General features: G+C 41.2%; 1 protein-coding gene across 5 annotated transcripts in view; it reads left to right on the top strand.

Moving 5' to 3' along the window:
* LOC131984913 (SH2 domain-containing adapter protein F-like) overlaps nt 1–14,509 on the top strand; it is a 104,540-nt gene that overhangs the window by 82,928 nt on the left and 7,103 nt on the right. For 2 of the 5 annotated variants that reach the window (XM_059349892.1, XM_059349888.1), the window contains 3 exons: nt 4,497–4,643; nt 11,872–12,046; nt 12,210–12,329. In XM_059349892.1, the coding sequence (XP_059205875.1) occupies nt 4,497–4,643; nt 11,872–12,046; nt 12,210–12,329 (442 nt within the window). The remainder of the gene's footprint in view (nt 1–4,496; nt 4,644–11,871; nt 12,047–12,209; nt 12,330–14,509) is intronic. The other 3 variants (XM_059349908.1, XM_059349901.1, XM_059349893.1) reach the window with 2 other exon arrangements.

Here is a 14,509-nt window from a genome sequence, read left to right as displayed (position 1 = left end):
TGTCCTGCCCTCTTTTCACCGTGCGCTGCCACAGGTCTTATCTTCACTCACACACATTTGCCACACACAACAGCATTGTGAACCTTTTCTCAAAGTGTAAGAAGAAGCAGCTCTCCTTCCAGCAAGCCTCCCTGGAAGCTCCTGCTGGCAGGGCCGTCACTAGCGCATCTCTTCCTTCTCTCTCCTGATAGAAGAGCAAGGGAAAAGGCCCCGGCACTTTCATTTCTAATGCTTTCAAAACAGATATGTGCTTTGAAAGAGAGCCTGGACCGTATAATGTGACGGATACAGTATGCGGAGAATTATGAGGTGGCATTTCAGTTCCCCCGGAGCATTACACAGTTGTTATCTGTAATGATTCGGGCACCGATGGAACAAACACAGCTTCAGAAGAGGCTGGTTTTGTTTTTCCAAGCTCTTCTGCTCATAATATGCGGCATAAACATCGCAATCTTCCACCTTGTTTTGAATATGCATGCAATTAGCCAACCAAATTAAGCAGAACTAAATTAAATGGCGTTGGTGGAAACAAGCATAGCTGGTGATTTATGGTGCTGTTCTGTTTACAGTGATGAAGTGCCATGGGCTAATGAAAAGCCTGGGTAAACAAATACCTGGCTTTAAAATAAATCCGCTCCTGGAAGAACAAAGGGAGGGTAGACGCAGGTAAAAAGGGACCTTTGTCCATTGTTCAATGATTCTGTGGTTCTTTGATGAACTGTAGTCAACATACAGGCTGTGAAACAAATAATTAATCAGCTGCAGCTGCATTTACAGCACTTAAGCTTCCTGAGTGGCCACCCACAGACTGCTGGTGCTGTCCAGTCCATATGACATCTTCTTCTTCCTATTCAGAATCCTAATATGGCCACTTTTGTGTAGTTAACTTGAGTGATGTGTCCTTTGTCGATTTAGAATCGTTAATAGCCTCTATTCCTATGTCAACAGTAGGCGTTTTGTTCCAATATTGATTGAGGATTATGCAGATGAGAGATGGCATATTGATCCAGATGCAGTCAGATGAGATGACAAAGATGTAGTAATCGTTGGATGTATTTACATATTCCCTCAGAAAAGTCCTTATCCATTTGGCTCTATGTGATTTCTGTGTCTTTTCCTTTAAGAAAATGAAAAACGAACACTGCGGCCAATAATTACAATAATCCAGATCTAATTGTATTTGATAATCATATTTGGAAAGTCTTTTTTGTGCTTTACATAGTGTTTTACAATGAGCAACTTCTATAATTACCAGTTAACAAAAAGAAAGCCACATGCCTTAGACATCATAGTGAGGGGAATTTGCATTTTCTACCTTGATATTCACCTTGAGTCTGTAAAACACTTGTTCACACATGTACCATCTACAGAGCTGATAATCAGTTAAAACCTGCATCAGCCAATACAGTTGTAAACAGGTTTACGTTGTGAGCCTTCAGGGCTGATGTATAAATCAGCTCTACTATGCTGCTGTTGTCATCTCAGTCCTGACTTTGTATTTGTCACTGAAGAATGCTGTAAGGTGTAAACTCACCCATGTGGCAACCTGGTATCTAGACTCAACAACTATTCAAGGCCTTGGGGCTGGCAGTATTTATAAAAGCATTACAAGGTGAGGGAGATTCCAGTCACCCAGAGTTTTATAAAAACAAAACACCTGGCTATTGAATCAGCCTGCCTTAATTTTCACACTGCTAAATGTTATTATGCAGCCGTGCAACCAAGCGAATCCGAGCCACCCTCGCCCAAATCGTCTCCTCGTCCTCGCAGTGAGGCTGCACAGTGGAGCCAGCCTTCTGCTCCCCAAACAATTACACGCTAATCTGCAATGTGAAATGAGTATTAGGCTTTTAATCTCATAGGAAGAGAGTCCCCTACTTCACCCCAAAGTAGTGGAAGTTATATTATCTCCCAGAGTTTCTGACCTTCTGTCTCCATTCACCACCCTCCAGCCCCACCAGACCACCATCCCGCATCTCTCCCGTTGGAGTAAACGGCTAGCAGCTCCTCCTTCCAGCCACCTTTCTCTAGATTAGCCCCCTGACACTACGGGCCCAGCTATTTAATTGCTTGTCGGATTGAATATTCTCCAGTTTCTTCCCTTTATCTAGCCTGCAGATATTACTTCTCATTAGCATGTCCTGCACCAATTCCTCGCCGGGTGTAAGACAGACAAGTCCATGACATTATGCTCATCCTCCCACTGCAAACCAGCCAGTGCAACACAGTGACACACTAATGGTTATGAATACAGCTGCATTCTTTTCCTCTTAGCTGAAGTAGCACTTAGTCAACTCTCTTTAGATGAGGGGTGTTTTTCTAACCAACTCAGACAAAATAATTGCTGTCATTCAAGCAATACTCAGTGGTAAATAGTGGCAATCTTGAGCCTGTAATTAGAAGTTATTAACATTTTATACCGTGGGTGATTATTGTACAGTATAACCAATGCTATAATGACCAAAACTACCAAATGAAGACACAGGTCATGAAGACAAAAACATCTTCAACAACTTCTTGAAGTGTCCCCAAGTGGTCCTTTACTACAAATCTGTTTCTACTCTCCTCCTACTCGCCCACATCCTCCTGAGTCAAACAAGGCCACCATCGCCCTTACATGACTGATGTGACGCAGTATAGCTGTCACAATAATGATTTCAGAGCGCTGTGATAGATAAAAGTGTAGGCAAACGATGAAGGCCATGTTATACCATACTTTGATTTCAATATTACTCATCAGCATGCAATTTACTTACTTCATCGCAGGTTACATCATGTCTCCTCTATTTGTATCTTACCTATGTACTTGCTGTCTTTTATATTTGTATTTATTTTTATTTTTTTAGGGACTACGGATGCAAACTGGCAGCCTTGCTATAATCCGGCATATTTACAAAGATGTTTATCGATGTTCATTAATGTGCACTGTCCCTATCCAAAAATAAAGTAAAAGTAAAAAAAAAAGGAAGTGCTGAAGCTCATCTACGCACTTTTATTTGCATTTGCATATTTTCTATTTTCTTCTTCTATTTGTATGTAGTGTTGTTTGTATTGGTGTTTGTTTATTTTTTCTTTGGGCTAATTTAAGGAGCATCTAGAACTTTCCCTGTTTTTGAAGCTTCTTAATGTGTGATTAATGGCATTGTTTAAGCCGCAACTGGACTCATGCAATCATACTAATTTTAGTTCCTGGTACTTACTTTTATTAACTGCAGTAACATCTCTAGCACCATGGACAGTAGCAGTAATGTGTTTTTAATAGCATTATAGCAAGATTGCCTCACTGGAAGATCTGCATTTGAAGATTAATGTAAACAAAACAGTCATAGAATTATACATAGCACTTTTAATTTCCAGCTTCTGTGGCTGGTCCGGCATCATGTTTCTTTATTAGCCTCTGTTTCTAACGCTAGCCTTTTGTTTTCCTCTCTCCATCCCATCTATTAACTATCCTCAGCTATTTAACAAGTGGCCCTTGCTCAATGACAGACATGCTTTTGCAAGGGCACTCCATTTACCCTAATAATACCCCCGGCTGGACATGAGGCATACATTATTTAAGGGCCACAGCCCAGGGAGTGTCCACTGCTATGGATTGCTCTGAGGTACATTCCAGTGACAGATATTGCCTACATTGTTGTTTATCTTAATCTAGAGGCCTACAGTCTTCTTTTGTCGTGTTTTCAAACTCGGCACTAAGAGTAACAGCAGAGTGTATGCTGATGTACTGAATCAGTGACTATCTAAGCTCAAGGCAGTTTTATATTTTATGGTGTGCACTTTCAACATGCAGCATGGTATTGTTTGGACCTTCCTCTCTAGTGAAGTCTGTCATATAGCACACCATGCAATAAGTCTAAAGTAGGGATTGAGAAATTTTTGTTGCCATGTTTCTACTGTATCTCTGTTGAGATTTTAGTTAGGCCGCCTGGCTTCTAGTGTGGATTGTGAGGATTGTTTAATGGGTGACAATGAGAGGGGAAGAGTGGCCAGAGGGCCCAACTTTTCAGGTAGGGTTGGGGTTTGATAGCAATTAATAGAATCCAAATCTGCTGTCCAATTCTGTTATTGAGTCCTTCCAAATCAAATTTGAACTATAAGTGTTTGTAAGTAACCTTTGACCATTAGCTTGTAGTTCTTTAGAAATGTGGGAATTTTAATCAGCCTAGAACCAAATCCCATACAGCACCTGCTATCAGAACCCAACCCTACTTACTGGTAAACTAATGTCTCTTCTTTTTCAGTCCTGTTGTATTCCTTTCAACTACTGCTGATTCTTGGATCACTATATAAACCAGCTCTCTACCACAATGCTGGTATCTTCTGCTCGTATCTGTTTTCACTTACTACTCCTTCCTTTTCTCTTTTTTCCCTTCTGTTTCCTGTCATTACTTCCCTCTCCTCACTCCCTTGTCGTTTGTTGTCCATTTATGCCTCTCGTTGCTGTCCTCTCCTTCCCTCCATCTCTCCTCTGGTGACTTTGGCGACACTTGCAGTAGAGATTAAAGTGATCAAGGACCTACCGTGGCCCCCTCCTGTCGGGCAGCTCAACACCAGTCCTCCCCTGGTGGAGGAGCTGGAGTCTCCCTCCCAGACAGCTCAGCCCTCGCCAGGACAGACGAGCTGTGACCAGCACCACCATGGTGGGTGTTGGTGTTCATGTTGTCCAGCGTCTTTCCCATCAGTCACCCCCCACCCCTTCCATCCGTCAGTCTAGTAGTCCATCATCCATCCATTCATCCATCCAATCCCTTCAATGTGGTTGTATATCTGTCTATCTGATTTTGCAAAGGATCAGTGAATTGTGAAATGTAACTTAATAATAACACACTAACTGTCCTGCTGAAAATGGTTTGCAGAAACAGAACAGTTCTTTTTCATCCTTACTGTGCGTACCAGTAGTTCAGAAGGGCAATCTTATGTGAAAGTGTCTGCTTACACTTACACTGACTTACTGAGAGAGCTCACAGCTTTTACAAGCACTGTATAATATGACTTTAGGTAGTCGCTCAGTAATGACTGCACTTTTCCATCTGGATTACATGTGGCAGAAAATCACTAATTCTTGTGCAGGTTTTAGGGCTGAAGGCTCATTAGTTTTAATTGTGCTAAACTGCCTTCTGCATGCGTAATTGCCATTCGCTGTGACCCCATTTCCTCTTGTCAACATACTCATAACCGTCCCAGATGTCCCTCTGGCCCTCTGTTCTCTACAGCTCGACACAAATTGAAAAATCAAACTCATTTCAGGCAATTTCACTTCTTGACTTGAGTCTCTTCACCTGCAGGATTAGCCATATTTACATTCTTATCAAACACAATGGACAAGTTATCATCTGTTTGCAACCGATAGAGCCATTAGTTGATTTTTTTAAAGCCCTTGCACAGACTCACACTCTTGACTGCTGTAATTACCCGGGGAAAAGAAGGACATGTAGCAGAACTAATGCCAGGAATGGGATTTCCCCTGGCAGAGTGGGAAGACTTAGAGTGAGACCATGTAAGAGGACACCGCTGTGTGCTATAGGCGAGGACAGGGCAAGGAGTTGATTTATATCCATAAATCCATGGGAAAGGTTCTGGTTCCCTCTGTGATGTCAGTGGGTTTAAGATTGGCGTCCAGCTGTAAAGTGATCCTCTCTCTGTCTGAGCCGGTATGGCCCCACTCTACATCTTTGGGGTCAAAGGCCACAGTGGCAGACAGAGGGGGGGCCTTGGCCTCTGTGACCTCTGTGAATACAGTTACAATGCACTCTCTTGACCTCGGCACACAGGCAGACCCTCAGTCACACACACAGGCATTAGTCACCCATGACTGTTTGCATGCTCCAGATTGGCTGAGCCAGGGTAAAGATCTCACAGTATGTATATGTATGTAAAGGCTATTGTGGCTTGCTCTAATATAGACCAAGAATAAACAATATCCGTTATAGTTCTGCCTATCCATTCAACCTCATTATCAAAATTCAAATGTGGCTTGACAGGGTAGATATTACATCTCCATATAAATGGAGGGCAGTTTTCTCTGAGTATAATGAAGAGCTTTTGGCTTTTGTTTTTTGACATGAATTAATTATCCACTCTTTGAAGCATTTCTCTTTCCTTCTCCTTTCTATAATGTAAAAAAAAACAAAGTAATTAAAAGATATCCAGATTTAATTTTAAATAGATCCACTAGCTGACTCTATGGAGGGTCATTTCTTTGTCTTGGAAAATCTAATTAGTTTCCTTTTTTTTTTTTATAAATGTAAAAAAAAGGCATTTTCCTCAATGGTGGAATCATCAGAGATTAACTTCTGGATTTAGCAACACGACTCTAAAAATATATCATTAAAAGCTGTCCAGAAAATAATTATTTGAGTTCCTGATGCACATAATTAATATCAACATAAAAGTGAGTGATTTTTTTTAAGCTGCCAGTTCCTGGGGTATCATATCACGCTGAGCACTATTTTACGTGTGCTGTGCATTCTAATGAGATGCCGACCTGTTAATCATTCACACGTCCTGCCTGGAAAACTCAATTTTCATCTCACAATACAGCGGTCGATGGCACACTTCACCCCTCAGACTAGTCATCCCTTTTGATAGGAATACCATTAGTAAATGAGAATTAATTAGCCTGCTTAATTAGAGAATTTTGCACAGGACTGTGCCAAGGGAAGGGGAGGTATCAGGTTGTTCAGGGGCTTAATGATCTTAATTGTAACTACATTTTAGGTGTTTCTCAGTGGTGGAAGGTAACTAAGTACATTTACTCAATTACTGTACTTTTGTACAGTTTTGAGGTACTTGTACTTTACGTTAGTATTTAAATTTTTGCTACCTTATTCTTCTACTCTACTACATTTAGGAAGCAAATAATGTACTTTTTTACTGCACTACATTTATTTTAAACCTTAAGTTAATTTGCAGATTCAGATTATTGTAACATTACTGTAATACCGGTATATATTATCAACACATTAATGATGATTTTATGGATAAAGATAACTTTATTAATCATTTAGTGAAATTCACAAGTTACCCAGCAGTGTTTATACATACATAAAAACATACAACAATAAAATACATCTTATTCAGAAAAGGGCCTTTCTGCATAATGAGTACTTTTTGTATAATATGATGCCAATACTTTTGTACTTTTGACTGTGACCTGTAACAGTCTTTTTACACAGTGGTATTACTCATTTGACTTAGATGAAAGATGTGAGTACTTCTTTCTCTACTGCTGTTTGTCCTTCTTTACTTTTGCTTTGATTATTTGGACAATACAGAATTTGCTTATATTATAAAGTCAGACATAATTTTCATTCTATTCAATTGAGAGGCTTCCAATCGATGAACAGTGATCGAATGAATCATTACACCCCTACCCAACACCCTTGAAAAATGTACCATTTCATTTATGGTGGTTCCTTATTTAAGTTGTTTCCCATGGTGTTTGATGGCCATTATAAGTCTCCCTCTCTATGATCTCATGGCATTATTTCTTCTTGTAATGTGCTGTGCCGGATGAATTACATTGCAGCACTTTAGTTGTGGATTGGTCGCAGTGTAATCATGGAAATGTCATTTTGACCTCTGTGTTTATCTGTGTCCTAGCCAATCAGCTCCCTCTCTCACACACTCTCCCTCCTCAGCCTTCTCCAGGGTTTATAGCGCTCTCCAAAGGGAAGCTATGTGTTTGAAGGGGGCAGGTCTTTCAGCCATCAGTCACCATCTGACTGACAGTTCAATCTGATACACAGATTCCATTTGCTGTGCTTTACAAGCAACAATACTGATAACACACACAGATGCCCCTGCACATTTACGTCCGTGTCTGTGTACTTGTGTGTATGTGAAGGCACGTGTGTGTCTCCGTCTGTGTTTCTGTGTGTGTGTTCACCCTCCCGTCTCTCTTAAGCTGCCTCTCCGGGGTTTTGTTTTCCTCCGGGCCAATCCTCTCGTCAATCTCCTGCCTGCCATGTGTCAGACTGTGTGCTCCATAGAATGAAAGGGCAATGAGTTTGGCTCTCTCCTACTGATATCTAGACTTAAAACATAGCTCTACCACAATTCATAGCTATAGTGTTAGTGAGATGGCTGGCCATCAAAGCAGACATGGCTTTGTTCACCGCTGAGCAAATAAAACAATAGCTTTTGTTTAGTTCGGCGGCTCTCGCCACAGGGTAACACTCTCCTTGTAGAACGATGCACTCTGCCTGTGGAAAAGACTCGGCTGTGACAGGGAAGGTTGATGGGGTGAGCTCCTCTGAGAATAGCCACTCAACCCTTTCTGGGAGGTGGAGGAAAAAACGGTTTAATCAAGGTCAAATAAAGCACTGATTGTGTTGAATCTGGGGAAGAGCAGGAATTAGTGGGGGCGCCGGGAGATTGGAGAAAATGTGAAGAGCTGAGGTCAGGCGGATGGCTGACTGGGCTGAAGATACACTGAGAGATGGACTGTGTGGGAAAACCAAGATAGCAACATTCATCCTTGTGCGACTAGCAGATACCATTCCCAGCCTTTTATGTTAAGATCACTGGTGGACAGGAAAAAAACTATGGTGAAAATGCATATTTACCCACTTTTTATATGGACACATTTTTTCGCAGGATCAGACATAATCAGTGACTGATAGCCCTGCATTAGGACCATCACAGACAGTAGAGATAACACATCAAAGCTGTTACTGCCCTGTTTCTTCTTTCCTCTATTAGACAAGCAGACATTCCTCCACAGTCCATTTCCCACTATCTTTTTCTGTCCTTGACAAACAGAAAACACAGAGAAACAGACAGAGAGACATAGAGAGACAGGACCGGAGTGTGTGAGATGGAAAGATCAAAAGAAAAGGTGAGGGGGAGAGAGAGAGGAAGGGCCGGACATATGCAAACAGGGCGAGAGAAATTGAAAGCGAAAGAGGGAGAGAGGGAGAGCAATTGGCCGCGTCTTCATGTTGTGATCTGTCAGCGTTGACAGGGATGAGCAGAGCAAACATGCATCTCCCTTGTCCCCTCGGTCAGTTTCCATGGAAACGCTATTTCTCACCCTTATACTGTATGTTCATCCTATTCTCACTGTATTCTCAGCAGTCAGCATGTGGTTCAAATGGACTGTATGAAAAAGTAGAGAACTAATGATGTCTTTCATGTGGACTTACTTGCAACACAGGAACATCATTTGACTGCCCGTAGTCCAAGCGTCAGACCCCAAGGAGGAGAAGCTACAGCTCATAGTCTTCCACGGGTCTGAGGTTAGAGCCACAATTTACCCAGCTGTCATGCAACAATACAATTTGGCTGTCATTTTAGGACTCGGCCATGGCCTTGTAATGAACTAAAGTTCAGAGGGCAAGATAACAACGGTAGGAGGAGTCATTTGGAATAATCATTTCCATGAGTTTATATTTAGGGAAATGCATCAGTGAGCTCAAGGCCAGCGAGTTCAATCTGGAGTTGAGTGGAGATGAAGGGGAGCCCCTGGTGGTCAGAACTGAAACAGCAGCAGCCTTACCTGCTGCTGGAACATGTTCCATCACAGGCAGTGGTGAAAGAAGTACGCACATTCTTTACATAGGAAAACGTACAATAGTTAATTAAAATTATGAATTTCTTGCATCAAAAAATTACTTAAGTAAAAGTACAGTATTATCTGCAAAATGTACTCGTATATTATCAGGCAGTACATTAATAATGAACTATCAATGTCTAAGAGGGTCCCAAGATTAACCCACATTTTTTGGAACAAGTACAAGGGCCCCAAACCAGACACTGTTTTTTTTCTACAAAGCCACAAGCCAAAAAAGTCAGAACCCACAGGTTCAAGCTATAACAATTCATTGCATAAATTTGTAAGATGATCATATTTTTATGTGAAATCTGAATCTGAAAAGTAATTGGCTTGGAATTATGTTTTGTGGAATAAAAGTTAGATATTTCTTTCACAAATGGAATGAACTGAAGAGGTCAGATGCACAAAAAATGCATTCACCTTTTCCCACACATAAGCTGGTAATTATAAAGGGAGAATGTGTGCATCTCACATATTCTTCAGAACAGGCTTACACACATAAGGCTGAAAAGAAGGTGAACATGAAGTATGAGGTGAGGGATTTAATAAAACATTTGGTCAGGTTGTTTGCCAATTTCACTGAATTTTTTAAAATCTACACAGAGTTGTATGTATCTTCAAAACTCTCAAGCTGCAGCTCTTGTACAGTCAATTTTATTGGACCTGTCAAATCACCACAGAACTCGCTTTTAATTCTATAAATAGCTTTTAATGGCTGTTGGAATTAGAGAGTTAGTGCATTTATAATTTACAGTGTGTTAGCAGTGGAGACAACATGTTCATTATAATAAAAATATATTTATTGTTACATTTACAGTATCTACAGAAGGCCCTGTGTTTTCCTGTCTGGTCCTACTTAGGGGTGTCCATGAGCTCAGTGAAATTTGTTGACATGGTGTTGTCTCATGCAGCCTAAATTGATTGATTGATACTGTCAGCCCTCCCGCTCAGTCTGGTACAGGAAGACTTGGCGAGCCCACAAACTGTAAAGTGTAATGGAATCCTCTGACTGGAATAGAGAGTCTAGACAGATGTAGACCCATCTCCATCGACATGTTGGGAAGATCGCAGTGCCCGTCTGTCTATACAGTACCTGCCATGTTCAGCACAGGTAATGAAACACTAGATGCCATTAGCGAGAGCTACGAAGATGAAGCCAACGGCTGGAAGCTTCATACTACATTAACTTCTTCAGTCAGCTCTGTTGCCTTGATCTTAAACCTTTAAGCAGCCAACAATCTGCAGGTAAAGCTTGTCATATACAGGAGTTGTTTCTGTTATTGCTTTAAAAGCCTGTTGGTGCTATGACATCAATTATATGGATGGATGACAAGGTACAGCACACTGTGACTACAACCTCCAATGTCCAATTATTAATTTTTTCACCCTCTATAATCTCCTGACAGAAGTGACAGTTCATTTTAATTTGTCCTTGTGGACGTTTTGTTCTCATGGTAGCTTTTGTAAATAATTGTAATAGTTGTTTTTCCTTGTCTTGATGGGCTGTGAAGCTGCTCAGTGACCTCCAGCAGTCACGTCATGAGCATAGGTCACCTCCAGCCCCCACATACCATCAAACACTTCCCTGTGAAGTTGCCAAGACAGCTTATCACATCCACAGTTGACCGTGAGAGTTTTGAAAAGCCAGTTTAATGTTTAACTTGGAGTACCTGTGCGTGGGATTTTTGTGTGTTTGTGTGCGATTGTGTGTATTTGTGCATATGACTTTTCCAGGGGTAGGGAGGGGGGTTGTTTGCATGACTGTGCACATTTGTTTGCGTGTGGTTACACAGTGTAAATGCTTACACATAATGTAGTATATGTGTGTATTTACAGATGTGGTTGTTTGAGCAGTTTGGAGGAAGTTTGCATGTGTGTGTGTGTGTGTGTTTTGTTTTAGTGGGATGTGTGCACAGTGTGGAAGGATTGATTTATGCCTCCTCCACTGTGTGTACATGTCCTTCAGTTGGATGGGTTACACAAAGTGACACTGTCACAGTGTGTGTGTGTGTGTGTGTGGGTGTGGGTGTGTGTGTTTGTGTGTGTGTGTGTGTGTGTAAAAGCACAACGTGGGTTTCTTTTCACACACACACCTATTGAACAGCAATTTATGTCATAACTTTTTAGAATATCTACTTTCTGTTGAGCACACTAGCTTTTCTAAGTGACCTTAACCTGAAGTGTAGCTGAAGTATACATACAGGATTATACTGTATTGTTATCAGAGCTGCAAGGGTCTTGATGTTTTAAAATACCTATTATTTTCTTCCTGAATAAAATGTCTCAGCTGCTGCATTTTCATTTTATTACAGTCCAGTTTGATGGTGTGGAGAAGTCCCGGATGTCACCTACCAAGGAGGGGAAAGCCCGCCCGCTGCAGCGACACTCCAGTGGCTGTCTGGTCAACACCAAAATGTCATCACTGGACCACTGCAGCTCCTCTCTCGGGGAGCGTATTGACCCCACAATGCCCCTGGAAAGCCAGTTGTGAGTCAGATCTCTGTGACTGCATTCTATTTCAAACACAGCACATTTTGTCCCTTCGTGAGCAGATTGGACCCTCGTTGTTTGATACCTTTGTTCTATTTTCATGCTAACCTTTCCTTTAATCCTCTTCTTTCTCATGCCTATTTGCTATTGTTCCCTGTAGCTGGTACCACGGAGCCATCAGCCGAACAGATGCAGAATCTCTGCTCAGGCTGTGTAAGGAGGCCAGCTACCTGGTGAGAAACAGCGAGACCAGCAAGAATGACTACTCCCTCTCCCTTAAGTAAGGACAACACTCTCTTTCCTAAATAACAAGCCACAAACAGGATTATCAGATACACAAGTGCTCATGACAGCTGGGTAAAAAAGTAATCACAAATACTTGCTACGATTTAGCCTGCTGAACTGTCAGAGAGTTAAGAAAATCAAGTGTCAAGGATTATTCGTAACATTCCAGATGTCTCTGACAGGATGCACACACACAAGGCCAAATAAGTGTAGCAGCTACACTTGCTTAAGTAAAGCTCCAACAGCATGCTCACAAAGGTCCTTGTATACCTGTGCCCCAACAGTCTGCTGACTCTGCCTTTCCAATATGATAATAATTTTCACCTTTCAGACCTGCCCTGTCCTCCACCTCCCCCCAGTAACCCCTCTGACTCCGTCAGCTCCTTGATTTGCTGATGTGCCCACAACACAGTTAATGTTCCCCTTCATCAGCGACCCCTGATCCCTGCCGCATCCAGCAGTGGGTTCAGAGGAGCCGCTCTGATTGGTTTAGTCTAGAGTGACATTTGGTAGAGGTTGCTTTCAGCTTGGAGGCCTGCAGTGATGTCAGACCCTATTCTTTTGACAGGGATGTTCCCCTCTGCTGGGTCTGGTTGAATGATTTCTAACTGCCTGGTGCAAATATAAGGTGTCAGAATCATAACTAGAAATTTGTAGCCCTCTGAAAACTTAAAAAGTTAACTTTGATAAATTTGCTTGAGCCATCAGCTTTAAAATCTTACTAGCTTTGCGAACAATTGCTCTTTACACAGTTACAGTCTATTCTACATTTCTAGGCAGGCTCAACCATATGACATTTGGAGAAATCTCCACAGCTCCATGACGACCTTCAGATGAGATGAAACTATAATTGCTAAGAGACGTTGATTAGCCGTTGTTATTACGGCAGAGCTCATCTTGCTGGAGGCTTATATATCTTGTCAGGGAAACATAATGCTTTTCACTGCTCCAATTCTGTTCATGCTACTGTAGCTCACTGTCTGTCTAACTTCCTGTCTCAGTGACTTATCATCTGCTTTTGTGACGGCTTCTTTTCCTGCGTTACTCATTGAAAAATAAGCCTAACTCCTAAACTAGGCGGCTGCTTACACTTACATTTTGACTGACTGCAAAGCAAAGACTAAATGCCTGCGTGACTGGCTGAATACTAAACACTGTATATTTAATCTGTATTTAAATTATCTTGAATCTAAAGTTGCTGAGAAAGATTTTCAGGCCAAATGAATTTTCCTTGGAGATACAAGGGATACAGCATTCAGTCGGAATACATGATTTAGTCATCAAAAACAGCTACGGCCAAAAGGGATTTACAGGGTAACCAAGAGATGATACGTGATCAATAGGTGTAAAGTGCAAACGAAGATCAGAATATATATTTTAGAACCACGCACACAAAACAGCCTCATATTCACCCCAAATATTTTTCTGATTAAAGACCTTACTGGACTAGAGATGCAGATAGTGAATTTGATGAATGCACGTCTAATAAGCTCCAGTTCAGTTTTTCCAGCATGAACCTATAATGATATTTTTTTGTAAGGCTAGAGAGAAGTAATCTACCCATCTATCTATTATGGTGAAAAAGGAGATTAGCTAATGCTGCGGGCTTTGCCTCCATAAATGAAATTGCTGATTGCTTGATTCATTTAAGTGAACTGAGTGAAAGTTTTTGGGGAGAAATACCAGAAGGCAGTGGAAAAGTCCTGAAACTTTTTTTTTAACACAATGAAGTCAACCATGCAATAAGAGCAATTTCGATTAAATAAAAGTTTTGTTTGACTTGTTCATGTGTGTGATGAAAAAATGCTTTTACTGGACCAGAGTTCAGTAATCACTAACATTCGAACAGTAATTCATATCCCACAGCTGTCCATCTGACCCTCAATAATGAGCTGCACTTTGAGAGCAGATGATAGGGGAGTACAGTTAGTAAAGTGTTTTACTAATGGACTGCTCAGTTGCTCAGGTAGAAGATACTTTACTTATTAGTTTATTGCACATATTATTCATGAAGATTCATTTAGACCATCTACTTGCCACATTCTTTGAACTAAAAGAGGACAAAAGCATTTGGATGACACTTTATGACATCCATTATGGCTGTTTTCCATACTGAGAAGTAGAAGAAGAGAAATAATGAAGCTTGTGACTGCAGCAGTGTGCAGTGTGACTCAG

This window comes from Centropristis striata, chromosome 2 (assembly GCF_030273125.1).
Source record: "Centropristis striata isolate RG_2023a ecotype Rhode Island chromosome 2, C.striata_1.0, whole genome shotgun sequence".
NCBI classification, from domain to species: Eukaryota; Metazoa; Chordata; class Actinopteri; order Perciformes; family Serranidae; genus Centropristis; species Centropristis striata.
This window is presented reverse-complemented; position numbering and strand designations above follow the sequence as displayed.